Genomic DNA, 27,569 nt, shown 5'->3' with positions numbered 1-27,569 from the left:
CTGACATGCTTTCGCCCCCTACAGAGGCTACAGAGGAGAGAGGTTCCTATTCTATGGTGGTGAGGAGGGCAGCTGAGGTCCTGGACCTGGAGCTGTCTTCGGTGGCCGTCATGACTAATCTCCTCAGACCCGATGCTTCAAATTCAAAGGTAAGGAATCTGCAACTTGAAGTCTCTATCAAATATATGAATCACAGGTAAACTGCTTTGCAGTGCCCACCACAATGGAACTATAATCATGTTTGCAGTGGATTTTCTGGCCAAGAGGACCTTCAGTTTTCAGTATGGATCATAGCTGAAGTGTAGTATTTTACCAACATGCTAATTAAGGACCCGATTTTGAGTTTGGTGGATGGGGTTACTCCATCACAAATGCGTTGAAAATATCTTTCGCCATATTACAATTCCATTATATCCTATGGACATCGTAAGACGGCGGACGGGATATCCCTCACGTTTGTGACGGAGTAACCAGTCCGCCAAATTCTAAATCAGGCTCAAAGTCTTTTTTTTTTTTTTTTTAAGCAGTGAGCTAAATGGAAAGTAGTATCTTTTGTGTTACTCTGCACTGTGAGTTCATTAGTCCTTTTGTGTTGTAGAGTAAGCCCTATTTGCCTAATCTCGCTACACAGAGAATTAGATCCTAAATGGGAGTATTTAGTTATTTCAATTTCAGTGCAAAAGCACTGCAGCTGTGGGACAACAGCCAAAGTATAACGGTCCTCTTAGCTAATGCCATGTGACCCCTGAATGCCACAGGACCAGAACTAAAGGCCTCACAATGTATACAAAAAAATATGCAATTTAAAACACAATGTGCCAAGTAGGTGGTTTTACATACATTTGTAAGTGAGTGTGCATTGTTAGCTCTTCTACTTCTTACTACTCAGTGCGAGTTAAAATCAGACACAAATTGTTGAGCCCCAAAAACTATTTGCTAACATAATTAAGTAAATGATGCACTCCTAAAGGTCATTTGGTAGAGTAAATATGCTATGTATGGAAGAATCCAAACATCAACCGCACATTCCACAATGTAATAAAAAACTGGATGTTTGTGTGCTGGTCTATAATGCCTGCATGATGTTTCTAAAGAGCATGAATGGCAAGAAGTGGTTTCTGATTCATTGAGAGGCTGTAGTGTAATCCCAGCAACAACAATCTGTGGGGTCTCTTGAAGTGAATATATATATATATATATATATATATATATATATATATATATATATATATCTATACACACATACACACACTGTGATGGCGCAGTTGGTGCAGGTGTGGGGGCTGACCGTTCGCCCAAATGCTTGGAACAAAGGAATTTGCTGCACTCCATGTACATATATTTGTATATATACACAAACACATATATACACACACACCGAGAAAAACAAAGGTTTATATTACATTAAAGTTGCACAATATTTTTTTTATCAATAATGTCATTTCAGATGCTGCAGTGATGTCATCAATGATGTAATGAACGATATAATATGTGAGGTAATTAGTACTATAAGTGGTGCATTTCGGTGGTTTTGTTATTTTAAAACAATACGTTTTAACTTACATTGTCAATCAACTATAACATCCGTTTTATCTTTGTTTTTTCTTGGTACATTTCTAAGGTTAAAATAATATTTCAATTCCTAGCGACATCGTCACTTTAACCTTTGCTTTTTCCCAGTGAATTTCTAAGTTTCTTGTAACAAAGTAAGATGTCCATCACCGTGCGCTGCCTGGGGTTGGACACCCAACCGCCGACCTCACATGGCTGTCATCTACCAATGTTAAGGGTTTATTTTAAGAAGGCAGACCTACTGGCTTTGTCAAAGGGACAGGACACCAAGATATATATTTAAAAAAAAAAGCAGCGGGCCTATTGGCTTTATCAAGTGGTCAGAACATCAATATACATAAATCAGACCTGTTGGCTTTGTCAACAAATCACCAATAACTATTATGAAATGTATATTTTTTTTAATACACACACTGCAGTGTTTAATAATGGGAACTGACAAAAAAAAGCATTTAGAAAAAACATTAAGCATGTCTTTCATCCTTTAACATTTTTCAGGCCACAAAGTGCAGCCAGAATCACACATAATCGGTCCCTGAACTCCAACTGTAGAGCATACAGCTCCAGCTTGGGGTACTTTACAAATATCGTAAGCTTTTCTCGTGTCAAATTCAATAATCCAGGAGACCTATTGTTTTTTTTTTTTAAATATTGCTGGGGGCTGCTGCTTTCCATGCACACATTACAAAAATATGCTTGCCAGTGGCCCTGCAAAGTTGTGTTCCATGCCTGGAGAATGGGGGCAGGAGATTTAATTTGTATGACCTGCCCGCACTTTCTCGGAAGGGAACAGTAATGTCCCGGGAGATTGGGTCCCAGAGACACTGCTCTCTCTGGGGCCTGGGAATGGGGTTCCTGGGGAGAGGTGTCCATGGCAATTGTATGGCTTGAGGGGCCTGACGCCCCTTCCCATTAAAACAGCAGTCCAGGAGGATGTGGTCCCAGGGGTTCACCCTAAGAGTCAGGTGGGGAGGGGCACCTGCAACCCCCAAAAGATTGATTCAACTGTGGGATATCGGGTCCCTGGGGGCTGGAAAAGGCCCTGGAAGTGGGGGGCCGAATGGCCCTCCCATTAAAATTTAAATGTGCTGACCCACCGGGCCCTGGCCCCCCCTGGTGAGACTTAAAAATCAAAAGTGCAGAGTCCAGTGGATCCCCAAAGGCTTGCAAAGCAGAAATAGACAGGGCTAGTACTCGTTTTGTGGTAGTGTGGGAGAGCAGCAAGGCTTATCAAAGAGTTGTTTTATGTATTGCATCTGTGAGTCCAAAAAATGCACGAGGCACACACTCAAAGAATAAATCCGAGACCAATTTAGAAAAATAACAAGTTGCTTTTATATAGGCTTTGATCCAAAGAACTTCGTTGCAAGGTAAGCAGTTGTTAAAATAAAAATATTTTTCAGTTTAAAAAAATCGACAGTGCAATTTTCAGAGCCTTCAATGTTAACCTACGAGAGGAAAACAAGAAGGCAATTTTTGCAGGTAAGTACACGACTTACAAATCCAGTCTTTGGGATTTTGGTCAATACCAGGCACGGTTCAAATCAGCATCAAGAGTGCACCCCCAGCGGCAAAGGGACGGCAGGGTGCAGAGGTCAAATTTGTAGTCAGGTGTCGAATGTTAACCAATGGAGACAGGTGTGAAAGAATATGCGCTGCTCACAGTTAAGTAAAAGCGGTGTCAGAGGTTGGGCTCCTGGGGTTCAGGTAAGCACCGGGTGTGGGGGGGGCACAAGGCAGCACCAAACTTACACCTTCAGTGGCACAGGGGCGGCCGAGTGCAAACATAGATTTGGGGGCCCAATGTTAATCAATGAAGACATGGGCAACCGATGAAGCACTGCTCAGAGGTGAGTAGAGCAGGGTCTGGGGTCGCTCTCCTGAAGTTGAGGCAAGTGCAAAGGGGTGGGGGGACCACAAGGTAGCACCACATTTGCTAGGGGTTGTAGAGACACAGATGGTTCAGCTCCCCAATGTAGGAGGCTGGCTCAGTTTATGGTCTACACCTATGGTGTGGCACCCTATACTGACACCAGGCAACCCATAGTGATAATGAATAGGCATCCAGATAGCAAGAGCTCTCTAGGGGTAGCTGATGCAAGCAGCTAAAGATTATTCAGGAAGAATGTAAAGCACTTGCAATACCACTCACTCACAAGAAAGAACCACACAAGTGATACAAAATGAAAATGTCACTTACCCAGTGTACATCTGTTCGTGGCATCAGTCGCTGAGATTCACATGGTATGCATGAGCTCGCCATCTGGTGTTGGGTCGGAGTGTTACAAGTTGTTTTTCTTCGAAGAAGTGTTTTCGAGTCACGGGGCCGAGTGACTCCACCTTCTGTGCTCATTGCGCATGGGCGCCGACTCCATCTTCGATTGTTTTCCCCGCAGAGGGTGAGGTAGGAGTTGTACTATAGTAATAGTGCCCGCGCAATGAAAAATGTAAGTATGTATCTATTAAAGGATTAAGTAATATATATACAAATGTACAAAATTGAAGGTAACTTCTGAACTGCTACAGGCTTCCGGGGAGGTGGGTGGGTCCATGTGAATCTCAGCGACTGATGCCACGAACAGATGTACACTGGGTAAGTGACATTTTCAGTTCGATGGCATCTGTCGCTGTAGATACACATGGTATGCATAGACTAGTAAGCAGTTAGTTCCCCATAAGCGGTGGTTTAGCCTGTAGGAGTAGAAGTTGTCTGAAATAGAGTTCTTAATACAGCTTGACCTACTGTAGCTTGTTGTGCGGATAGCACATCTATACAGTAGTGTTTGGTGAATGTGTGAGGCGTAGACCAAGTGGCTGCCTTACATATTTCTTGCATTGGGATGTTTCCTAAAAAGGCCATTGAAGCACCTTTTTTCCTTGTTGAATGTGCCCTGGGAGTAATGGGCAGTTGTCTTTTTGCTTTAAGGTAGCAGATTTGGATGCATTTAACTATCCATCTGGCTATACCTTGTTTTGATATTGGGTTACCTGCATGAGGTTTTTGGAATGCAATAAATAGCTGTTTAGTTTTTCTGATGTTCTTCGTTCTGTCAATGTAGTACATTAATGCTCTTTTGACATCTAATGTATGTAGTGCTCTTTCAGCCACAGAATCTGGCTGTGGGAAGAATACTGGTAGTTCTACCGTTTGATTTAGATGGAATGGAGAAATAACTTTTGGTAAAAATTTTGGATTAGGTCGTAGGACGACCTTATTTTTATGTATTTGTATAAAAGGCTGTTGTGTTGTGAACGCTTGAATTTCACTTACTCTTCTTAGAGATGTAATGGCGATGAGAAAGGCAACTTTCCAGGTGAGGAATTGTATTCCGCAAGAGTGCATGGGTTCGAAAGGTGGGCCCATGAGTCTTGTTAGAACCACGTTTAGGTTCCATGAAGGAACAGGTGGTGTTCTTGGTGGTATAATTCTTTTAAGCCCTTCTATGAATGCTTTGATAACTGGTATCCTATACAAGGAAGTTGAATATGTAGTTTGCAGGTATGCAGATATTGCTGCAAGATGTATTTTAATAGAAGAGAAGGCTAGCTTTGCTTTTTGTAAATGGAGCAAGTAATTTACTATATGTTTTGGAGTTGCCTCTAGTGGTTGTATCTGATTATGATGGCAGTACCAAACAAATCTTTTCCACTTACTTGCGTAGCAGTGTCTAGTGGATGGCCTTCTGGCCTGCTTTATGACTTCCATACACTCTTGGCTAAGTTGTAAGTGTCCGAATTCTAGGATTTCAGGAGCCAGATTGCTAGATTCAGCGATGCTGGGTCCGGGTGTCTGATCTGTTGGTTGTGTTGCGTTAACAGATCTGGTTTGTTGGGCAGTTTGATGTGTGGTACTACAGACAGATCTAGCAGTGTTGTGTACCAGGGTTGTCTTGCCCACGTTGGTGCTATTAAAATGAGTTTGAGTTTGTTTTGACTCAATTTGTTTACTAGGTAAGGAAGGAGAGGGAGAGGAGGAAAAGCGTAAGCAAATATTCCTGACCAGTTCATCCATAGGGCATTGCCTTGGGATTGCTTGTGTGGGTATCTGGACGCGAAGTTTTGGCATTTTGCGTTCTCTTTTGTTGCAAATAAGTCTATTTGTGGTGTTCCCCAGAGTGTGAAGTAGGTGTTCAGAATTTGTGGGTGGATTTCCCATTCGTGGACTTGCTGGTGATCTCGAGAGAGATTGTCTGCCAGCTGATTCTGGATCCCCGGAATAAACTGTGCTATTAGACCAATTTGATGGTGGATTGCCCACTTCCATATTTGTTGAGCTAACAAGCTTAACTGCGTTGAATGTGTTCCTCCTTGTTTGTTTAGATAATACATCGTTGTCATGTTGTCTGTTTTGACAAGGATGTATTTGTGGGTTATGATTGGTTGGAAAGCTTTTAGTGCTTGAAAAACTGCTAATAATTCTAGATGATTTATATGCAGTTTTGTTTGATGTATGTTCCATTGTCCTCTTATGTTGTGTTGATTGAGATGTGCTCCCCACCCTGTCATGGAAGCATCTGTTGTTATTACGTACTGTGGCACTGGGTCTTTGAAAGGCCGCCCTATGTTTAAATTTATACTGTTCCACCATAGAAGCGATAGGTAAGTTTGGCGGTCTAGCAACACCAGATCTAGAAGGTGACCCTGTGCTTGAGGCCACTGTGAGGCTAGGCACTGTTGTAAGGGCCTCATGTGCAGTCTTGCGTTTGGGACAATGGCTATGCATGAGGACATCATGCCTAGGAGCTGTAGTATTGTTCTTGCTTGTATTGTTTGGTTTGGAGACATGTGTTGAATGACCCTGTTGAAATTGTGGATCCTTTGTGGAGTTGGCGTTGCTACTCCTTTTGTCGTGTCTATTATGGCTCCTAGATATTGCTGTACTTTGCTTGGCAGAATGTTTGATTTTGCAAAGTTGACGGTGAACCCTAGATTGTAGAGGGTTTGTATGACTTGATTTGTGTGGTTTGAGCATTGTGTGAGCGAACTGGTTTTGATTAGCCAGTCGTCTAGATACGGGAACACATGTATTTGCTGCCTTCTGATGTGTGCAGCGACTACTGCTAGGCATTTTGTGAATACTCTTGGAGCGGTTGTTAAACCAAAAGGCAATACTTTGAATTGGTAATGTATTCCTTTGAATACAAACCTTAGATATTTCCTGTGTGATTGATGTATTGGTATATGGAAATATGCGTCCTTGAGGTCTAGGGTTGTCATGTAGTCGTGTTTTCTGAGCAATGGTAACACTTCTTGTAGTGTGACCATGTGAAAGTGGTCTGATTTGATGAATGTGTTTACTACCCTGAGGTCTAGAATTGGTCTCAGTGTTTCGTCCTTTTTTGGTATCAAGAAGTACAGTGAATAAACTCCTGTGTTTATTTGTGTGCTTGGTACTAATTCTATTGCATTTTTTTGCAGTAGTGCTTGAACTTCTATCTCTAGAAGCTGTGAATGGTATTTTGATAAATTTTGTGATTTTGGTGGTATGTCTGGAGGGAATTGCATGAATTCTATGCAATAACCATGTTGGATAATTGCTAGGACCCATGTGTCTGTAGTTATTTTGTCCCATGCTTCGTAATATTGATGTATCCTCCCCCCCACTGGTGTTGTGTGGGAGGGGTGAGTGACGTGTGAGTCACTGCTTGTTGGTAGTGGTTTTGGGGCTTTGAAATCTTCCTCTATTCCTAGGAAATTGCCCCCCTCTATACTGGCCCCGAAAACCTCCCCTGTACTGTCCCTGGTAGGTGGGCGGTGCGGACTGTGAGGTGCTAGCTTGTGTGGCCTGACCCCGAAACCCTCCTCTAAAAGGTGTTTTGCGGAAGGTGTTATAAGATCCTCTGCTCTGCGGGGAGTAGAGTGCGCCCATGGCCTTGGCAGTGTCAGTGTCCTTCTTGAGCTTTTCTATGGCTGTGTCGACCTCCGGACCGAACAGAAGTTTCTCGTTTACTGGCATGTTAAGCACTGCCTGCTGAATTTCTGGCTTGAATCCAGACGTTCTGAGCCATGCGTGCCTACGGATGGTAACCGACGTATTAATGGTTCTTGCGGCCGTGTCTGCTGCATCCATGGAGGAGCGTATTTGATTGTTGGAAATGTTTTGACCCTCCTCAACAACCTGTTTTGCTCTTTTTTGCAGATCTTTTGGGAGATGTTCAATGAGATGCTGCATCTCATCCCAGTGGGCTCTGTCGTATCGCGCTAGCAGCGCTTGTGAATTTGCGATGCGCCACTGGTTTGCTGCTTGGACAGCAACCCTCTTCCCGGCTGCATCGAACTTCCTACTTTCTTTATCTGGGGGAGGTGCATCCCCAGAAGTGTGTGAGTTTGCCCGTTTTCTGGCAGCCCCTACCACCACAGAGTCTGGTGGCAGCTGAGAGGTGATGAATACGGGGTCCGTAGGAGGCGCCTTATACTTTTTGTCCACCCTAGGCGTCACTGCCCTACTTTTAACTGGCTCCTTGAAAATGTCCTTTGCATGGCGTAGCATGCCTGGGAGCATCGGCAGGCTTTGGTAGGAGCTGTGGGTTGAGGAGAGGGTGTTAAATAAAAAATCATCCTCTACTTGTTCCGAGTGTATTTCCACATTATGGAATAGTGCTGCTCTAGCCACCACTTGTGAGTAGGCTGTGCTGTCTTCCGGTGGTGATGGCCTAGTTGGGTATGTGTCTGGGCTGTTATCAGACACTGGTGCGTCGTACAAGTCCCACGCATCCTGATCTTGGTCATCGTGGCTCATGGCGGTGTGAGCTGGCGAATGTGACGGGGTGTAAGTTGGCGAAGCCGGAGTTACAGGTGGAGGCGAGGGAGGAGGTGTTACCTTTTGTGCTGTTTGTTGCTGAGGAGTAAACTGAAGCGTTCTCTTTCGTTTGACAGGTGGAAGGGTACTGATCCTCCCAGTCCCCTGCTGAATAAAGATACGCTTTTGCGTGTGATCCACGTCAGTGGATTGCAGTTCTTGTTCAAATCTATGTTTCTTCATTTGAGAAGACATAGAATGCTCTTCAGTGTAGGAGCCAGAAACAGGGTCTGATGTCGCTTTTTTCGGCTCCGAAAACCCTGTCGATTGTTTTTTCGGCTCCGAGGTAACCTTCCTCTTTTTCTGTGCCGAAAATTCTGGGCCTCTATGGTCTTCGGCGCCACTGTCTCGGCGTCGATCCGTGTCGACACCGAACTCTCGGTGTCGATGCTTCTGTTTAGCACTCTCTCGGTCTCGAGGAGGCTGCGTGCCGGTGTCTCGACCGGAGTCGGACGATCTCGACACTGAATGGGCCTTTTTCGGTGCCGATTGTTGGTCACCGAGAATTTGGGTGGAGCCATGGCCGGTTGGCAGTGGCGTCCCCTGGGCCTTCTTTCCTTTTTTAAGGTTTGATCTCGACGTCTTACTCACAGTTCTTGTAGAGTGTAGCTCGTCGGAGTCTGAATCCTGGATGGAAAAGGATTCCTCCTGTTCCTCTTCTGTCTCGAACTGTCGACGCTCTTTTGGCGTGGACGCCATCTGCAGTCTTCTCGCTCGACGGTCGCGCAGAGTTTTTCGGGACCGGAACACCCGACAGGCCTCACAGGATTCTTCGCTGTGCTCGGGTGACAGGCACAGATTACAGACCGAGTGTAGGTCCGTATAAGGATATTTGTTGTGGCATTCGGGGCAGAATCGAAACGGGGTCCGTTCCATCGGCGTTGTCCTCCACGCGGTCGGGCCGACTAGGCCCCGACGGGGTGCCGAAATCTACCCCGAAGGGCACCGAAGCGCTTCGATGTTCAACGCGTCGTCGTATGTGTCTATCTCTAACCGGATCGCAACGATACCGTCGAAAATCTTCCGTCTTCAGCTATCTTTCCGTTCCGAAACTCGGAGCGACAGGAACACGTCCGAACCCGATGGCGGAAAGAAAACAATCGAAGATGGAGTCGGCGCCCATGCGCAATGAGCACAGAAGGTGGAGTCACTCGGCCCCGTGACTCGAAAACACTTCTTCGAAGAAAAACAACTTGTAACACTCCGACCCAACACCAGATGGCGAGCTCATGCATACCATGTGTATCTACAGCGACAGATGCCATCGAACATAAAGGATTCTAGGGTAGCTAGGGGTAGATGAAAACACCAGAGGTAAGTATGTTAAGTGTCGCAGCGACCAGGTGAAGAGTGGTTACCAACCCCGTAGGCCCATAGTCTAACACAGTGAAGTTGTGGTTGGTTTTCATGTATTTTAGGACCCTTCCCAGTGGACCACGAGGAAACCAGCAGACAAGAGGAAGGTTGGTGTGCGCGCCCACCCAAGGATACCCAGAAGACAGGAGTACCTACACCAGGGGACCCAGACCCAGAGGGGAGAAGATACTGTCACTGAAGTCAGTGGAAGCCTTGGATTGTCCAGCTGCTTTCGTGGCCCATGTACGAGGTTGGTGGAACGCAGGGAGGATTCCGGACGTGGAGGACCTGAAAAGGAAGGGGACAGAGTCCAGCACCTTTGGAGGTGCCCAGGTGGTGCAGGTGGCAATGCCCACCCTCCTAGAGGTGAAGTTCCTACAGGTCGATGGAGGAAGAAGTCCATCTGCGGGGTCTAGGAGTTGCAGAAGATCCTAGGAGTTGTCTATGAGCTGTCCCTCGACGGTCCCCGGATTCCAGGAGGGTCAGCGACCAGCCAGGTCACCAACAAGCAATGTCAAATGCAAGCAGGAGCTGAAGATGAAGATGAATTTGAGGAGTATTGGGGACCAGCAAGGTTCAGGAGACTGTACCCTTGAAAGGGAGTCAGGGCTGGCCCTCAGCACACAAAGGCCAGCAGAAGTCAGTGGAGCCCCCACGAGTGACCCACATGGACACAGTGAGTCACAAGGAGGCCTCAGCAGCACAACAAAACATAAGTCCACATCGCAGGAGTTGCAGGACAGGGGTTGATCTTCAAGTTGCAGAGTACTGGAGGCCGGGTCTTCTTGGCGCCTGACGATCCCCTGGAGGAAGAGTCATCAAGCCTTGGCAAGAGCAACAGTTGCAGTTCACAGGGGTTACGGTCCAGTGACAGAAACAGGGGCCCACAGTCTGTCAAGTTGGTTAGAAGACTAGCAAGGCCCAGAGGAGGGCCCAGACCCACCACCTGTGATGTAGAGCCTTTCGATGTCCGTGGGACAGAAAACCCCACCAGCCGGTAGATGTTTTCATGAGATTCCTGAGGATGCAGGGGAGTGACCCCTTAACTCCAAGGGAGATTCGTTTGCGTTTCTGGGTGCAAACAGAGTCCTTGTGCCCCTGGAGGATACACAGCCTTGGATGTTGCAGACTTCTTGCAGGATCCAGAGAAACAATGTTGCAATGGGAGCCTACCCACTAGAAGTGGACATGTTTCAGTTCCAAAGCAAACCAACAGAGGTTCCAGAGACCAGGAGCAGAAGATGTCTTGAAGAGAGTTCCTTGTAGAGTCCTGCTCGACGAATCTGAGGACCCACCCATGCACCCTGCCCTTGGGCTGAAGGGCCTACCAGAGGGGTGACTTACAGTGCTTAAGTGCAAGCCTTATATGTGTGGTGAAAGCGTGCATGTACCATTTCATGCAGGCTGCAATGGAAGCCTGCATACACAGTTTGCATGGGCTCCCATCGGTGGCACAATACATGCTGCAGCGCCTGGGGGACCCCTGATGCAAAAATTCCCTGCATACCCAAGTATCATTCTAGGGATCTACAGGAGTGCACCAGTAGGCCAATTGTGGATATAGAAAAGTTACCACCAACCAAATTTAGAGTAGACAGCACAGCCACTGGGTTCCTGGTTGGGAGAAACCCAGTGAACTACAGTCTAAACACAGTGACATCAGGCAAAAATTGGGAGTAACTATGCTAGAAAGATGGTACTTTCCTACAGACAAGGCATAGGGGCTCCAGGTGCAGGGGTGTCTTTAGGCATCTGAAACAGCTTACCGGGCAGGTCGTGGTCCTGGGGAGTCCTCGGATTGAAGCTGCAGGCGTCACTGTAGAGTCTGGCAAGGGTCAGCGCATGGTGGACTCTTGTTCAGAAGCGCTGGGGAACCTACACAGGGCCGGTGGAGCACTTGGATTTGGGCCGTGGGTGCAGAGGTGGATCCAGAGGTTGTTTTGCAGATCCTCAGGCAGACGACGACTTCTTTGGAGTTAGTTTATTTTGGACAGGTCCACTCTCCTCTGGAGTTCTTGGTCTTTATCAAAGGCAAGCAGTCGTTCCAAGGCTTTGGGGGTCGCAGGGCTGCAGGACAAGTCATCTTTTGGGTGCATGTTCTTCGAGGGCTGCAGACAGGCCGGTAGGGCTGGGGCCAAGTCAGTTGGTGTCTTCAGTCTTCTCTGCTGGTGACACTTCTGAGGTTTACGACTCTTCTTAGGTTGTCGAAATCTGAGTTCTAGGGTTCAAGGGTGGCACCTAAATACTGAATTTAGGGGGGGGGGGGTTATCGGGAGTGCCAGGTGGTAGCCAATGGGCTATTCACATTTAGGGTGACTACACCCTTCTTATGACCACTTCCTTTGGGTAGTGGGCATAGCCCTAACCCTATTGGCCTAATTACTTCCACACAAGCTGGAGGAATTAAAAAAAGCAGTGACCACTTCAGCTCGTCCACCTTAGGGGTGAGACTGGCATGAAGTGGGCACTTCTCCTAATTTAACAAATTTTCCCACTAGTCCTGCCATCAAAAGTGTGGTCAGGAACTGGGGGTTGGCCTTCGCTACCATTTGGAGAGGCCTGGGTCGCATTTCAAAGGCAGCAAGGCCGTTGAAGTTCCCCACCCTGGAATGTCCATCCTGCCTTTGAAAGAAGGTCACACCTCTGCCCAGAGCAGACCTTTGTTCTGAGCCCTCAAGAGCACTGGCTCTCACCTCAGGGGGCCAAAACTCTGTCTAAGGAGGCTGTACTGGTTTTGACCAGTCAGTGCCCACACTAGGAGTTAGTAGGTTTTCATGGGACACCTCTAACGTGCCCTCTGCATGTATTAATAAATCCACCACTGGATTCAGATAGAGTTTATTAATATTAGATGTTTGATACCAAACACCCTATGGTCAGTGAAGCCATCATGTAGCTGGGGAACTCGTAATGACCAGTGTCCAACATATGTACTTAAAATGGTTTCACTGTTCACCTGCTATGCTGAAAATCGACAAAGGCATAGCAGGGGCATATCTGATTATGCAGGTATACCCTTACCTGTAGTATAATGAACCCTGCTTTAGGTCTGGAAGGCCTGCTAGAGGGGATACTTGCATATATTGCATGCAGTGGAAAAGGGGACAGGGCACACAGGCTGTGTGCCCAGTCGTGTTTTCATGTTAGTTCTGCACAAAGACACACAACCTGCGAAAGCAGCACTGTGTGCACTTAGTGAGAGGGTCCCCGAGGGTGGCACAGTTCGTGCTGCAGCCCTCAGGGCCCTTCCTTTAGTACCCTATGACCTTGGTACCAGGGAATTACAGCAGTAGCTAAAGGTTTGCCAACTGGAAAAAACGACTGTGCAATTTTGGGGGAAAGGATCTGGCACTGGGGACCTGTTTATTAGGGACCCAGTGCACTTTTGGCCAAAACTGCACCAGAAACCTGGCAAAAATGAGGGGAAGTGGGTGACCATGTCAAAAGAGGTACTCCCCCTCCCCAATGTAACAGCAGCTTCCCTGTAACTGTAGATGTGCAGGTTCAACAGTAAATAAATAGCAGGCCTACTGCTTTCTTGTGATTGGGACTTAAAAGGGCAATGGGAGTGTCTGTAACAAGGCACCAATTCGTATCATGGATCTTAATGCCACAACGCCTTAATCCATGGAGTCAACTTTAGACTTTGTTTTCTGCCCCTGTGCTATTCAGTGCATGAATAGTTACACTTAATACTCTACCGTAAGGGGGTAGAGTCAGTCTGATGTAATGCTGATAACTGATAGAGACGGAACGCTACTGTTATAAGAATTTTATTTTGCAACAATCACAACCTTTGATTATAGGAAAGGTCATATTTACATAGGAAGCAGTTTGAGGCAGAAGCGCTACACAAACAAATCCTCAATATTGCCTTCCCCGCCTGTGCATCCTTCATTCTGTCAGTGTGCAATCAAAGACAAAACAGCAACACACGTTTCAGGGTGAACCCTAGGATGTGCCTTTCACTAGCACCCTCCCGAACAAGTTATTTTGATTATGAGTAACACCAATATACAGACGAGGTTCTCGCCATCACTGCCAGACATTTACATTCTGGATGAGAGGAAGGAGAGTGCACACTCTACACGAGCATCTATCCTATGCATTTCTAACCTACTTCCAAGCCAAGACAATAAAACGCTTACAGCAAATATTGGGACAAAGTTCGATGAAAAAAAAACTAAATATTCGATTAACTGAGGAGTGCCTTGATGCGCATCATTTCTGTGAAGCTCTTAGAAATCATCCTTACCTGAAGCAGTGGAGTGTGCACGTGAGACACAACGTAGGGCAGCCTCCGCCACTCTCGAATGGCAAGGCTGCTGGCCATGTCCACCAGGCGCTCAATGTAGTTCAGCTGCTGCTCCTCGGGGTGGCAGATTGCCAGGTAACCACGGTACATGTTGACTTTCCAGGCCATCTCCTTAGGGCAGCTCAACTCAACCTGGACGCAAAGAGTGACACTAGGCGTTAACACAGCACATGAAGTCCAAACGTTAATAACCGCATATTCACAGATTCATTGTGCTGCATCAAAACAGTCCTGCAGTGACCACCCCACTATCCAGCTCTGTGTTTTCAGAAAAAAAAAAACACAATAGTGCCTATTTACCTTTGTTCAAACTTGCAGGAGATCAGTGGGTGGAAATTAAGTTCATTACAGGATGGCAATAAGGAAACAGATCGGTTTGAAAGCCTTTACGATTCGCAAAGACAGGACTGTTCCAGATCTATTACTTTAGCAGAGCAAGGTTAAATGTTTGATGAACTTATGCAACCTATCACTACTATTGCATAGATTTACCTGGATTATAGTAAAGTAATAAATTTTTCGTCGTTGTAAATACTTCTGTTTTTATTTTTGCATGCTACACGTCTAAAATGTACAGTTTTAAATAGAATGAAATTTTAAGGGGAGACAGACCCACATCACCTTCACTGGGCTCTTCCACTCTGTGCCCCATAACCCCCCCGCACCACAACCGTTCCCCGCCCCTCAACTTCCTATAGTTCCAGTTCCTGTCACTTTACCCCAGCGGATTAGGAGGCAGATTTCTCTCAAAAGGACCAACTGCTGAGTAGCCTGCTTAAGAGTTTGACAAGATGTCAGGAGAAAGGCAGCATCGTAACCAAGCCACCTAAGATGGTTCTTTCCGTTCAGACATTCAGAATCTTTCCCACATCTCCATACACACTGACTGTTACTGAACGTAAGGGATGGGCCAAACTGTCAGTTTAAACAGGGCCATCTGACCAACTAACAGTCTTGTTACAGCTCTGTTAACATCTCCTCCCTCGCGCAGAAGTGGTTGGACCAAGCTGTCAATGGGCAGTGTAGCGCCATGTAGGTCAGACACACCAGGCCCTCTTCCATCCAGCAGCTTGCAAACTCAAGTCATGGATTCCCTCTGCAAGTCTGCAACACCTGCACTGTTATTTATTTCTATAAAATTATTCCCAGCATATTTTAATGCCCATGATGTTAGCTCAGGATTTCTTTCCATGTGACAAGCCATTTTGAAAATGACTTTGGTGCCTTAACACCTCTAGGACACAAGTAATTTGTGCCACTGGTTCATAAAAGCCTTGCTGACGCGTGCCGGTAGCGAGATGAGTGGCTGCTTCTTTAGGCTTAGAATGGAAATGCCTTTCTAACTATTACAACCAGTAAAACCAAATCGACTTGTCATTTGCTTCTCAGAATCCTTTCCAATGTCTGGAAAGACTGTCCCCCGTCAAGCTACCAAGGGCAGTCCTGCAATCAGATTTACACTGACCACGGTCAAGTGAGGTGATCTAGAACGTGAGCTGCTCCAGAAGGTGAACTTGTGACCTAAATAGCAGTAGCCTTCAGCAAAGGTGAGTTTCTCGTTTCAAACAAAGACCCTAAGAAGCTGAACGTCAAGGAGGAAACTGCACTTTTATGTTTTGTTGGGAGTCCCCCGCTGAATAAACTCTCAGATTGCATTGACCTGGAGACGGTTGGCTCACATTCATTCTCTCTTCTCTTACAAGGAGGTGCCATTCAGCTTCTTTGAATCTGCAATGGCTTCTTCAACTGTCTGGTAAGTGACCTAAAGCAATCAAATCGAAGAAATCTTTTTAACCCTTTCTCTCTTCCAAGCTGTTCGTTCAACTGATAATGAACTGACTATTCACCAGCAAATAAAGTTCACCGTTTCCAATATTTACTTGTCATTACAGTTACCACAAGACCAAATAATAAATGTTCACACAATTTCAACTGTAACCAAGAAATGAAGAGGTCCCAAGAGAAAAGTGTAAAGGGACAATGAAAATATGCTAAGGCGCCAGAATGCAGTACTTTACTATACCGTGTAAATTCTATATCTCCAGAAGACTCGGCTATAGGTAAGAGAAACAAAAGAAAACCCAAAGAGATATGGTTTTGTGAACAGATTTCTTTAACCTTGTCTTGAGCAAAGGGTGAACTAAATGAAGTAAAACTTTCACCTGCACCAATGCCTCTTTCATTGCTGTCCAATTAGAGACTCTCCAAGCGCATTCAAGGACGAGGTAGGGATTGATATGGCCTTTAGACTGTCCATACTCCGTCAGAGCCTCCCATTGGTTCAGTTCTTTTGAACACCTAGAATGAAATTGACAACAAAGGCCATTTGAGTCAACATTGACTTAGTTGGTCCATTCAATGACAGTAACGTTCACAATGAAGTACCTGAAAACCCAAAAGATGTTCCCAGTATGGGTGAAAGAAAACGACATTCTTAAGATGACAAGGTGTGCTTTAGGAAAGTGGTCACTTTGTATTATAAGGTTAAAAATGGCAAAAGCAGCAGTCACTGCTTCTAATGGCTACACTAAGGTATGCAACTGTGACAGTTGCACTTGTGTGTTATAATGGAACTGCAGTTATTTATACTATCAGTTTTTCAAAATAGAGTTGTGGCACAAATTTTAGATTTTAGCTCGTTAGTCCGAATTCAATCATACACAACTGTCAAACATATGTAAAGAAATAATTAACCAAAAACTTCAGTCACTTAGGAATGCTTCAGAGACTGCTTGGAAATAAAAACCTGATGACATCGCAGACACAGGGCAGCTGAGGGGTTCTCACAGGTGGATTACATTTGGTAGGAGTGATCTTTCACACTACCAAAGAGAGGAACTAAATGAGAATATCTCCCACTGACTAGGATTGGCAGCTGCTTGCTTCAGTAAAGAGGAGTACTTGTCCCATTTGGATAGTAAATAATGTTGTCTACTCACTGGTGCTGGTAAGTCGAACTAGTTACTTACCTTTAGTAATGCTCTTTGTATCATGTTTACCAAGGTCACAAGTAGGTACCCAAAGACCTTCCCACTTATCAGTTTTGATACCGGACCACCTGGTTTAATTTCCATTCGTGAATGACCAAGATCAATCTGCTAATGACTGATTAGTTGTGGCATGCTCAAAGTGTACATTTATGGTCACATCTGTGCCCGACATAAAGAGAATTTAAAATCCTGGGGTTTAAAGAAACAACCAGTCTTAATGGGTCTTTTCCAGCATAGCAAACGTGATTTCCTATTTTCTCAAAATTATGATGTGGAAATTCAGATGGCTGGACCGAGTTCTCCACTCCTACTGGGGGAATACACAATCTCTCACAATAACAGGTCCTTCCCCAGTAACTCTGTGGCGCTCTCCTAATTATCTCTCTTGTCAACACTAAGAAACAAGTGACTTGCTTGTAACAATAGTTTTGCAGGTTGGTACCATTCTAGAATCTCACTACAATGGAAAGGACTATGTTTAGGTTTTATTACACATTGAGGCATTGGTATCCCTGGATGAACAAACATCTGCTTCTAAATTTGTGCCTTTGTCATAACCACAATATAGCAGGATGAGTAGCTTGTGGCGTTTCTAAGCTGGCTCATAAAAAAAACAGGAGGACAAAAGTGGAATCATAACACCATGTCCTTCGGGTCAATAGGTACTATAGCTCTAGAAACACTTGGCTGTGGATACCGCCCTAAAACTAGATGCGACACAGTGCAAAATACAGAGCCAGAAGAAGCACAAGAATTCTCTGGCTCCGAACACAAGACTGAAATTGTGAATCCTTCATCTCTGCTGCCGAACAGGTTGCCATTAGTTCCTAAATCCTCTTATTCAACAGTGACTAGTACAAAGAACTGTGTCCCAATATCTACACTAAAACCTTGTACTGATGTTTCAAGCACAAAAAGGACTAAATATTAGAAAGGGTGGAGAATGAAAATGTATATCTACTGAGTCTTAATTAATTAATGATATGATACCAAAACAAACTAACTCTGCTTCTAACTCGGATGATCAAGGTCGACACAGAAAACATGTTTCGACAAAATCAACCTTTTAAAAATTGGCTGACATAAAAAAAGGGTCATTTAAAACGATCCTCAATTTTTCTGAGTGAAAAGAATTACAAAAATGGAGGTTAAAAATGACACTTTGTAGGAAGCCATGTCGTATGAGCTTCCTAAAATGAGATATAAAAGACTAAGAAATGAAAGTGAATGATCTGACAAAACACATGAATATTTCCCCATTATGGGCCATATAGCAGCCCTTCAAGACGAGGTGGACACGGACAGGAGTATTCTCACGATCCTCTGGAAGCAAAGGGTGTAGAAAATGTTACTATACAACTACCAGGTTATAACCCACAGCGGTATCCCACTACACCATCCTCTCCTGAAGAACTGTCCACATATGTTGCTGTGTTATGCAGGGCAACACACTGAGGTATATAAAGGAGTGATGGACGGAATCCTTGAATTAATCTCAGCCTCTGGTAATTACTTGGGAAGCATCCCATCGTTAGTTTGCACACCATACCACCTCCGTTGGGACCCAGCCACATGCAAATAATTTTTGACCCTGTTCCAATGGCAACGATTCAGCCCGAACTGCCTGGCCAAGTCCTTCCTCAGCTGTTAATACAAGTAAACCAGGATTGGTTTCACCCTTATTAGAGCAAATTGCCTGTGTGTGGCTTAGTTCCACACCACCATCAGCTTTGTCATTTCTAAATGGTGGAAAGCTCTGATTAGAGTCAGTATCATAAAGGTGTGGGGCCACCCAAGAGTGGCTTCACAGAAGGGTTAGTGTTCTGTCAGAATGAGACTGAAAGGGGACCGGGCACATTATTGTAGCTTCCAGATATGACCTTGGTTGAGGTCAAGGAGAGTCGGTCTAAGAGTCAGACACTAGAATAGGCATATGGTAATTCCTCCAATGCTGATGGTATTGTCACCGGCATTGATGTTGATTTTGGCACCGTAGAAGAAGTCAGCACTAATGCACAACCCAAAGCGGCTGAGTGGCATAGATTGAGCCTCTTAACGTGACTGGAAGTGCCTGTGAATTCGTGGGTCCCCAAAGCAAGCTAGAGGGCACCAGGACATTCCAATGATGCCCAAACATGGCCTTCCTGAATGCCTCTATTTGTTGCGACATTTTCGATAACCCATGGAATTCAGGGTGCATGGGGACCAATATTGTTGTTGTAGGAAAATTGCCCCTTTTTGACATGTTCCCCCACCCATGAGCTTTTTCAGCTGAGGTGCACTGGGTTCCTGCTAAACAGGCCCCCAGTGCTCTCTTCCCAAAAACAGGTAACATGGTGTACAATTGGCACACTCATCCAGCCGTGTAAGTCCCTAGTAAGTGGTACCCCTAGTAACTAGGGCCAGGGTGAGGGAGAGGGTCCCTAAGGGCTGCAGCACAGATTGTGCCAGTCTCAGGGACTAAAAATAAGAAGTACACAACTGCCAGTGCAGTCTGTATGCCCCAGTGCAAGCTAGGAGAAAAAACACCCTTGATGTGCTATGCCCCCCATCACTGCTGCTAAGTACATGCAAGTCACCCCTAAGACAGGCCTAAAAGCTCTAAGGCGGGGTGCAGGTCACTTACTGTGTGGCTACATCTGCACGAGTGGATATGGCCCTGTGATGCTCTGCCCCATTGCTGAGCACTGCAAGTGAAAGGAGAAGCCATTTTAAGGTATGTGCTGGACACTCGTCACCACGACTGACCCAGACACATTATGGCTTCCCCGAACTCCATGAAGTTTGGTATCAAACACCTTGTCTTAATAAATGCAGGTTGATGCCAGCCTTGGATTTACTGGAACATGCACCCAGTGGGCACCTTAGGGGTGCCTCCTGAACCCCTCTAGTCTCTTGGTGTGCTGACTACTAGTTTAGACCAGCCTGCCACCACTAGACACATTTCTGACCCCCTTGAGGTAAGAGCCTGGGCTCTTAGAGAGCAGAAACAATGCCTGCTTCGGAGAGGGGTGTTACCACCCACTCGAGCAGGATGACTAGCAGATCTGAATACCAAGGCTGGGATCTTAAGACACTGTCGCCTTTGGTATGCACACGCCCTGGCTTCCACAGTCCTGGTGTAGCCACCGCCTATCCTGAGGCCCATTTGGCAACAGGTCAGGTGGGAAAATTAGCTAGTCCGTAGGCATGGGCTAACCACATCCCTAAGGCAGGCTACACACGAGGTGGACACTAGAAGAAGGATTGCACCATCTTGGGTTTGGTTGGAATTCTGGGATAGAGGATATGTCCACTCCCCACAGAAAGTGGTCATAACAGGGTGTAGGCACCCCCAAGGTTAAGTAACCCATTGGCTACTACTCTACACTCCGCTAAAATGCCCCTAAATTCCTTAATTGTGCGGCTGCCCAACACAAGAAGCCAGATTTGCCGGACAAGAAGAGGACCAGAAGAGCTGTGGACACCTGGTAAACCTTTGGCCCGATACCCTGACTCCATACCTGCTGCTGTCCCGACAATCATGACATCACAACTCATCCTGCAGCTGTGGGGACTCCAAAGGTCTCAGAGGTTCTCCAGAACTTTGCCAGTCCATCAGCATCTCCCTCTGAGGGAAGGAGCCTCTTCCCTGCTTGTTGCAGACACCAACTGCAATGTCTAGTTCACTGACCTGCAGACCCCCAGATCCACCATCGCAACAGCAGAACAGGAGGAGGTCCCAGTGCTTTAAGAAGTCAGTCTTGTCTCCCAACCAAGTGAGAAGGTCCAAGGATCCACCGAAGCCGAGCTGCACCAACACCTGAAGTACTAGATTCCTTTTACCAACCAAAGCTTGTTGAAGCCCACCCCAGACTACAACAGCAGCTTGAAGACCTGCAGACGAGGGACGTCAGCATTGCAGAGGACAGCTTTCACTTCGAACAGTTGCCTTGTTTCGTACCTCCTTCTGCAGGCCCCCTCAAGAATTGTGGCCCATATTTATACTTTTTGATGCTAAACTGCGCTAACGCAGTTTAGCGTCAAAAAATTTTGCGCCGTCTAACGCCATTCTGAAGCGCCATGCGGGCGCCGTATTTATGGAATGGCGTTAGACGGCGCAATCAGACCGGCGCTGCCTGGTGTGCGTGGAAAAAAACCACGTAGACCAGGCAGCTCCGGCGTTGGGAAAAAATGACGTTAGGGCGTCTTAAAATGGCGCAAGTCAGGTTGACGCAAAAAAATCGTCGGAACCCGACTTGCGCCATTTTTTTTCGACGCCCATCCCCCATCAACATGACTCCTATCATTGTAAAGATAGGAGTCATGCCCCCTTGCCCAATGGCCATGCCCAGGGGACTTCTGTCCCCTGGGCATGGTCATTGGGCATAGTGGCATGTAGGGGGGCACAAATCAGGCCCCCCTATGCCACAAAAAAAAAAAAAAAAAAAAACTTACCTGGACTTACCTTAATGTCCATGGGATGGGTCCCTCCGTCCTTGGGTGTCCTCCTGGGGTGGGCAAGGGTGGCAGGGGGGGTCCCTGCGGGCAGGGGAGGGCACCTCTGGGCTCATTTTGAGCCCACTTGTCCCTTAACGCCATGCCTGACCCAGGCGTTAAAAAGCGGCGCAAAAGCGCCGTTTTGGGCCACGCCCACTCCTGGGCGTCATTTTTGCCCGGGAGTATAAATACCACGTAAAGGCCTGGGAGTCATTTTTTAAGACGGGAACGCCTCCCTTGCATATCATTAACGCAAGGAAGGGGTTCACGCTAAAAAATGACGCCCACTCCGGGCACTTTGGCGCCCGAAGCGTCTAACGCCATAGTATAAATATGGCTTTAGTTTGCGTTAGTTTAGCGTCGAATTTGCGTCGAAAAAAACGACGCAAATTCGGCGCAACCAGAGTATAAATACGGCCCTGTGTGCGCCTTGACGCAGAAGAACCACTGCTAAAGATCCACTGTACCCAAGCGCCCCAGCCCACAGCTTCAAACATGGTTCTCCTGCTCTCCAGACGGCCACTGACCGAGCACCCTTGTTGGGAGTCCCTGACTTGTTCCCAAGTCCGCTTTTGCATTTGTTTTCCAGGTGACCCCTCCTCCCCCCAAATTGCCAAATGTTCAGTGCACAGGAACCAGACACGACTAACACCATGCAGCCAAACTCCTGGGCAGGTAAATCTTGACTGCTGGTCTTATCAGCAACTTTGCATTGCACCTTACTACTTTCAGGGCCCCCCAAGAACTGTGTGTAAGAACTCCTATATAGCCATAGTACCTTGGACCTTGTGCTGGGTAAAACGCATTAATCTAGAAAAAAGTGTTACTTACGTGGCATTTGTTCTAAGGACTACAACAGTATTTATTTTTCCACAAATGATCTGGTGTTTATAACAAATAAAACTAAGCAACTATTTTTCTAAACGATTGGTCTTGAGCTGCTTTTTAAGTGTGAGTCTCATTTACTGACTGCACACTCAACAAATGCTTAGCACTACCCACTGAGAAGCCTAACTGCTCACCCACACTACCACAAAAGAGAGCTTCTGGGATTGTCATTTTTACCCCTGTAAACCAATAAGGGTCGCCCTAGACTATCTGCATAGTACTCCCCTACATTGAACCACTGCATAGATAGCCATCTTTCTACAGTAATCAGCTTCACAGTGTATTGGGTGAGAGAGCATGTGGCACACTGATGCTCTGGTGTCTTCTCTGGAGACAGGATGGTGGGATGGGGACAAGTCCAGCTTGGTCATCTTGTGTTTCCCCCTTTGTCTTAGACCCGGACTTACTTGAAGACTTCATCTGCGACAATACCTGTCATAGGAATGGTCTCAGTAGTGGGAGCGAGTCAGCGCTCGTCAGTGGTGTACCATTAGCCCTCATGGCGCAGGAGGCCCCTTCTGCACGGTACACTGACTGAGGCTAGCCCCTGGTCTGAGAACGCTTGACTGGGTCGGCGGAGCTTGAAAGGGTGGTGGCCTTCATGTACTTTGCAGGGGGCCCCCTCCAGTTTCGGTACCCCACTGGCGCTTGAACTTCAGGTAGACTTGGAAGGTTTCTTCTAGTGTTTGGGAGTGAACACAACTTCACGGTCTCAGAACGCCTTCAGGTACATGAAAGCACACTTCTCCCAAGACCTGGAGTCGTGCCCTGGGCCCAAACATTCAAAGGCATACTTTGTGGAGGTCTGTCGCAGACATTGGTTTGCGATTGTCCCTGCATGGCTTAAATCCTCTAGTTTTAGGTGGAGGCATAGTTCCTTTCAACACTTGTGAAACGACTAAGAAAGAAGAGTGGAGCTCTGGATCCATGTCTGAAGGAGTATAAATAAAGGAACTCAAGTCAGTGTGCAGTGGTGGTCTCTTTATCCACTCTGTCACTTGTGGGCCAGAATGAAGACAACACAAAGCTGCACAATGCAACTGACTGGCACGTAGGAGCATTTCTTTGAAAAGCTTCTAGATGCAGTCTGGCATCTGGGGATTATTCTAAAGGTGAGAAATCCGTGGTTAGAACTATATATCAGAACAAATGGTTAAAGTAATCAGCATCACCATGAGCAGACAGGAAGAAAATGGAGGGTTTCAGGCATCAGACATCAGGTGTGCATGTTTCAAAAATCTGATTTATTCTCCTAAGGTCCCTCATCTCCCTGAAGTTCTTTGTATGGTGAGATGTCAACCACACTAACATTCTAGCACTTTATGACTAAGCCCATTTATGGGTACTTAAAGAAAGCAAGTAAGTTACTTCTCATTCATTGTCATTAGGAATAAAGTAAACTTACTGTACTGCTTCCAAATAAGTAACACTTAAAAACCTTACTTGTTTATCTGATCAGGGATCCTTACTTATCAGAACGTATTTCAACAACTGCTTCTGAAAGTCTTCATGATGATGGTTTTTAATTGAACTGAGGCAATAACACCATCACTGTAGCTCGCACTTTACAGAACAAGAAATCTGCAATTGATACTTTCCGAGATGGTAGCATTGCTCAATGGCATTTAATTAGTGCCATGTCAGAAGTCAGAGAAACAGCCGGTTAAAAGGCGTGGGGCTGAAGTCACAGATGGGACAATTCCAAAGGCATATCAGGGGTTGCTTCATTAATACTGACCACCTTGAGCATAGCAGTATGACAAGCTTCTACTTTAACTGTTATAAAGTAGAGCACAATTTAAGTGAAATTTACTGCAGCCTTAACCCGTTGAATGCGGGCGTCGGCCACTGGCCGACGCCCACACTCTCTCCCTGGTGCGGGTCACGACCAGTGGCCGACACCAGGGAGGGGGTTAAAAATCCTCCGGTGCAATGCACCGGAGGATTTTTTTTTTTTTTTTTTTTCACCGTAGGAGACGCGGAAGAGCTTCCGCGTCTCCATCCCATCCCCCTCCCGCCCCCTTATGACGTCAGCGCGCCGCAAGGCGCGCTGACGTCACATTTTTTCCCCACCGGAGAAGGAGAGACGGAGGTAAGCGTTCTTTCCTTCTCCGGTGGGGAAAAAAAGGCCAAAACGGCCTCTCCAGATGCCAAGGAGGCATCGATGGAAAGGAGAGGCTCTCCCATTTCCATCGAAGCCTCCCTGGCACCGTTTCCTGGCCGTGGATCGCAGCGCGGCTGCGATCCACGGCCAGGAAACGCCACTAGGCACCAGGGATCTTCTTTGGGGGGGTCGGCCCCCTCGTAAAAGGGCCACCCCCCCCCCGGCAATATTTAAATTATTTACACTGTTTTGGGGGGCGATCGCGCCCCCCACAAAAAAAAAAAAAAAAAAAAAAAAAAAAAAATGGCGGGGTCGGCCCTTGGAACACGGGCCGACCCCAGGGGAAAAAAAAAAACGTAGTTTTGCCTGGGGAGGCCGATCGCCCCCCCAGGGTAAAAAAAAACAAAAAAAAACAAATTGTTGGTGGTCAGCCCTTAGGGTGACCATCAATGGGGCCATTTTTTTTTTTATACATGTGTGCTTTGCCGAGGGCAAGCACACATGTATAAAAAGAAAAAGATTTGTGACATGAGTCTCATATATATGTGTATATATGTATACACATATATATATCTATATAGATATCTATCTATCTATCTATCTATATATATATATATATATATATATATATATATATATATATATATATATAGATAGATAGATATATTTTTTTCAGGACAAGCATTGCAGCGTCCATGTGCTGCTTTTCTGACTTGTTGGTGTGTATCTGGGCTTCTAACAACGCCCACCTCACGCCCATCACTACCACTCCTTTGATGGCATTGGAAAATGATTTACCTTTGTCCCTCCTTGGGGAGGTTTTGCTACCGCCTTGGCCATCGCCCCTGGTACATGGCTAATTGCACTTTTGCTGTTACGTTTAACTGCGAGCGAACTTCTTTTCCTTTTGTGTAACTCTTCACATGATGCTCATGGTGGCCATGGCGCTGTGAATCGGCTCTCTTATGTGAAAGAGTTTAACTTTAAATTATCAATTTATGTGGCAAGAAAAGTTGGGTTAGGAGTTTATAACGCTAATAGCTCTAACTCGAGCAGATGCGAGACCCATTGCATTGTAAATGCTTGTTATTCTTGTGTGTGTTGTTTTATAATGGTGAACAATTTCACCGCACTCCACGAGGACCGTGATCAAGACTCCTTGGTGAGTTGAAACACGTTGGTGGTTATTGACTGCAATAAAATACACGTTTATTTGTACTTCATGGAGTGCGGTGAAATTTTTCGGCATTAGATAATTTCTAGATTGGTCTTCCCTGTCACTGGGCACCGGCAGTGGAGTGTGCCGGCCAGCAACCCTTCAACCACTTTGTTTCTAAACATATAAATATATATATATATATATATATATATATATATATATACACACACACAATATGCATGCATGCATGTCTTTTCTGTAGTGGCAGTTTTGCTGGATAGTACTGAGGGAATTAGAAGAGGAGGTAATGGGAGGCAGAGCACCAAAAATGACTGTTGCACAGGGTGTGTGGTAAGGTGAAGTAATACATTCTTTTTTTGTTTTTTTCAGTGTTTTCAGAGAATCTGCAGAATTGGAGAAGAAGCGAAGGTAAGGTGACGACATTTCCTGTTGTACACAACAAACATACCAACAAGCAATTTTGTGACTATCTGCCTTCTACGTAGGATAGTAATTTAGAGGGACAGTTTAGCCAGTTGCAGAGATGGCGTCTCGTTGGATGACTGCTGATCAAGCCCTAGCTCGGGTTATGGAGGACAGTTCTGATGTAGGCTCAGAGACTGAGACAGCAGACACTGAGACAGCATCTGAGGGAGAGGACAATGGGGCAGATTCTGGGAGTGATTTTTCAGTCGGCGGAGTCCCATCTGACGACACCTCTTCCAGTGAGTCTGAAGGAGACAATGACGACATCCGTGCTGTCCCTTCGCAAGCACATTCTGGGCAGCGGGACCACATTGGGTTAGCCGAACCCAGAGAGCACGTGCTTGCTGCCGCAAGCACAGAACGAGTGCTCTCTTGGCAGCCCCCCTGTTTGGTTCAGCCCCAAATTCCACCTTTTACTGGGGACGCTGGATGTAAAGTCGATACAGCTAACTTTTTGCCAGTCGACTACATCTATCTGTTTTTGGATGTTGACTTTCTTCAGAAAGTTGTGCAGCAAACAAATTTGCGTGCAGACCAATTTCTGAGGGAGCGCGGAGGCACTCTAGGGCCCCGTTCTAGGGCACGCCAGTGGACTCCCACTTCGCTGGCGGAGTTGAAGATATTTTTGGGCCTTACCCTCAAAATGGGGTTAGTACAGAAACCCACCTTGCAGTCCTACTGGACGACTCGCACGGTTTGGGTAACTCCCATCTTCGCACCATACATGAGCAGAGATCGTTTTTTGCTACTGCAGCGCATGCTGCATTTCAATGACAATTCTGCTGCATTGCCCCAGGACCATCCAGATCATGACAGGTTGTTCAAAATTCGGCCTGTCGTGGAACATTTGTCTGCCAGGTTTCCAGAGATCTATACTCCTGGAAAGAATATAGCAGTCGATGAGTCCTTGATCCTGTACAAAGGACGGCTGCTTTTCAGACAGTACATTGCGAGCAAAAGAGCTCGCTATGGCATAAAGCTGTACATGCTGTGTGAGAGCTCTACTGGCTATGTGTACAGCCTGAGAGTGTATACAGGGAAGGATTCTACCCTAAACCCTGTAGGTTGCCCTCCCACGTTAGGGGTCACAGGTAAGATTGTATGGGAACTTGTCCAGCCACTTCTTCACAAAGGTTATAACCTTTATGTGGACAATTTCTATACAGGAGTAGAGCTGTTCAGTGAGCTCTACAAAGCTGGCACTGTGGCCTGCGGTACAGTTCGTTGTAACCGCAAAGGATTCCCGCGGGAGCTTGTTTGCAAGAAGCTCCAGAAATCACAGAGTACTGCATTGCGTTCTAACGAACTGCTCGCAGTCAAGTTACTAGATAGACGTGATGTATACGTGCTCACTACAATTCATGATGAGAGCACTTCTCCCATCACGGTTTGGGGTCAGATGGCCGAAGTCCACAAGCCCA

General features: G+C 46.1%; 1 protein-coding gene across 3 annotated transcripts in view; it reads right to left on the bottom strand.

Moving 5' to 3' along the window:
• Positions 1 to 27,569, bottom strand: part of TRRAP (transformation/transcription domain associated protein) — a 1,102,174-nt gene that overhangs the window by 106,792 nt on the left and 967,813 nt on the right. For all 3 annotated transcript variants that reach the window (XM_069209830.1, XM_069209829.1, XM_069209828.1), the window contains 2 exons: positions 16,205 to 16,340; positions 13,983 to 14,174 (listed from right to left, as the gene is read on the bottom strand). In XM_069209830.1, coding sequence (XP_069065931.1) covers positions 13,983 to 14,174; positions 16,205 to 16,340 — 328 coding nt within the window. The remainder of the gene's footprint in view (positions 1 to 13,982; positions 14,175 to 16,204; positions 16,341 to 27,569) is intronic.

Source organism: Pleurodeles waltl, chromosome 10 (assembly GCF_031143425.1).
Source record: "Pleurodeles waltl isolate 20211129_DDA chromosome 10, aPleWal1.hap1.20221129, whole genome shotgun sequence".
Lineage (NCBI taxonomy): Eukaryota > Metazoa > Chordata > Amphibia > Caudata > Salamandridae > Pleurodeles > Pleurodeles waltl.
The sequence above is the reverse complement of the archived record's forward strand: the minus strand, read 5'-3'. Positions and strand labels throughout refer to the sequence as shown.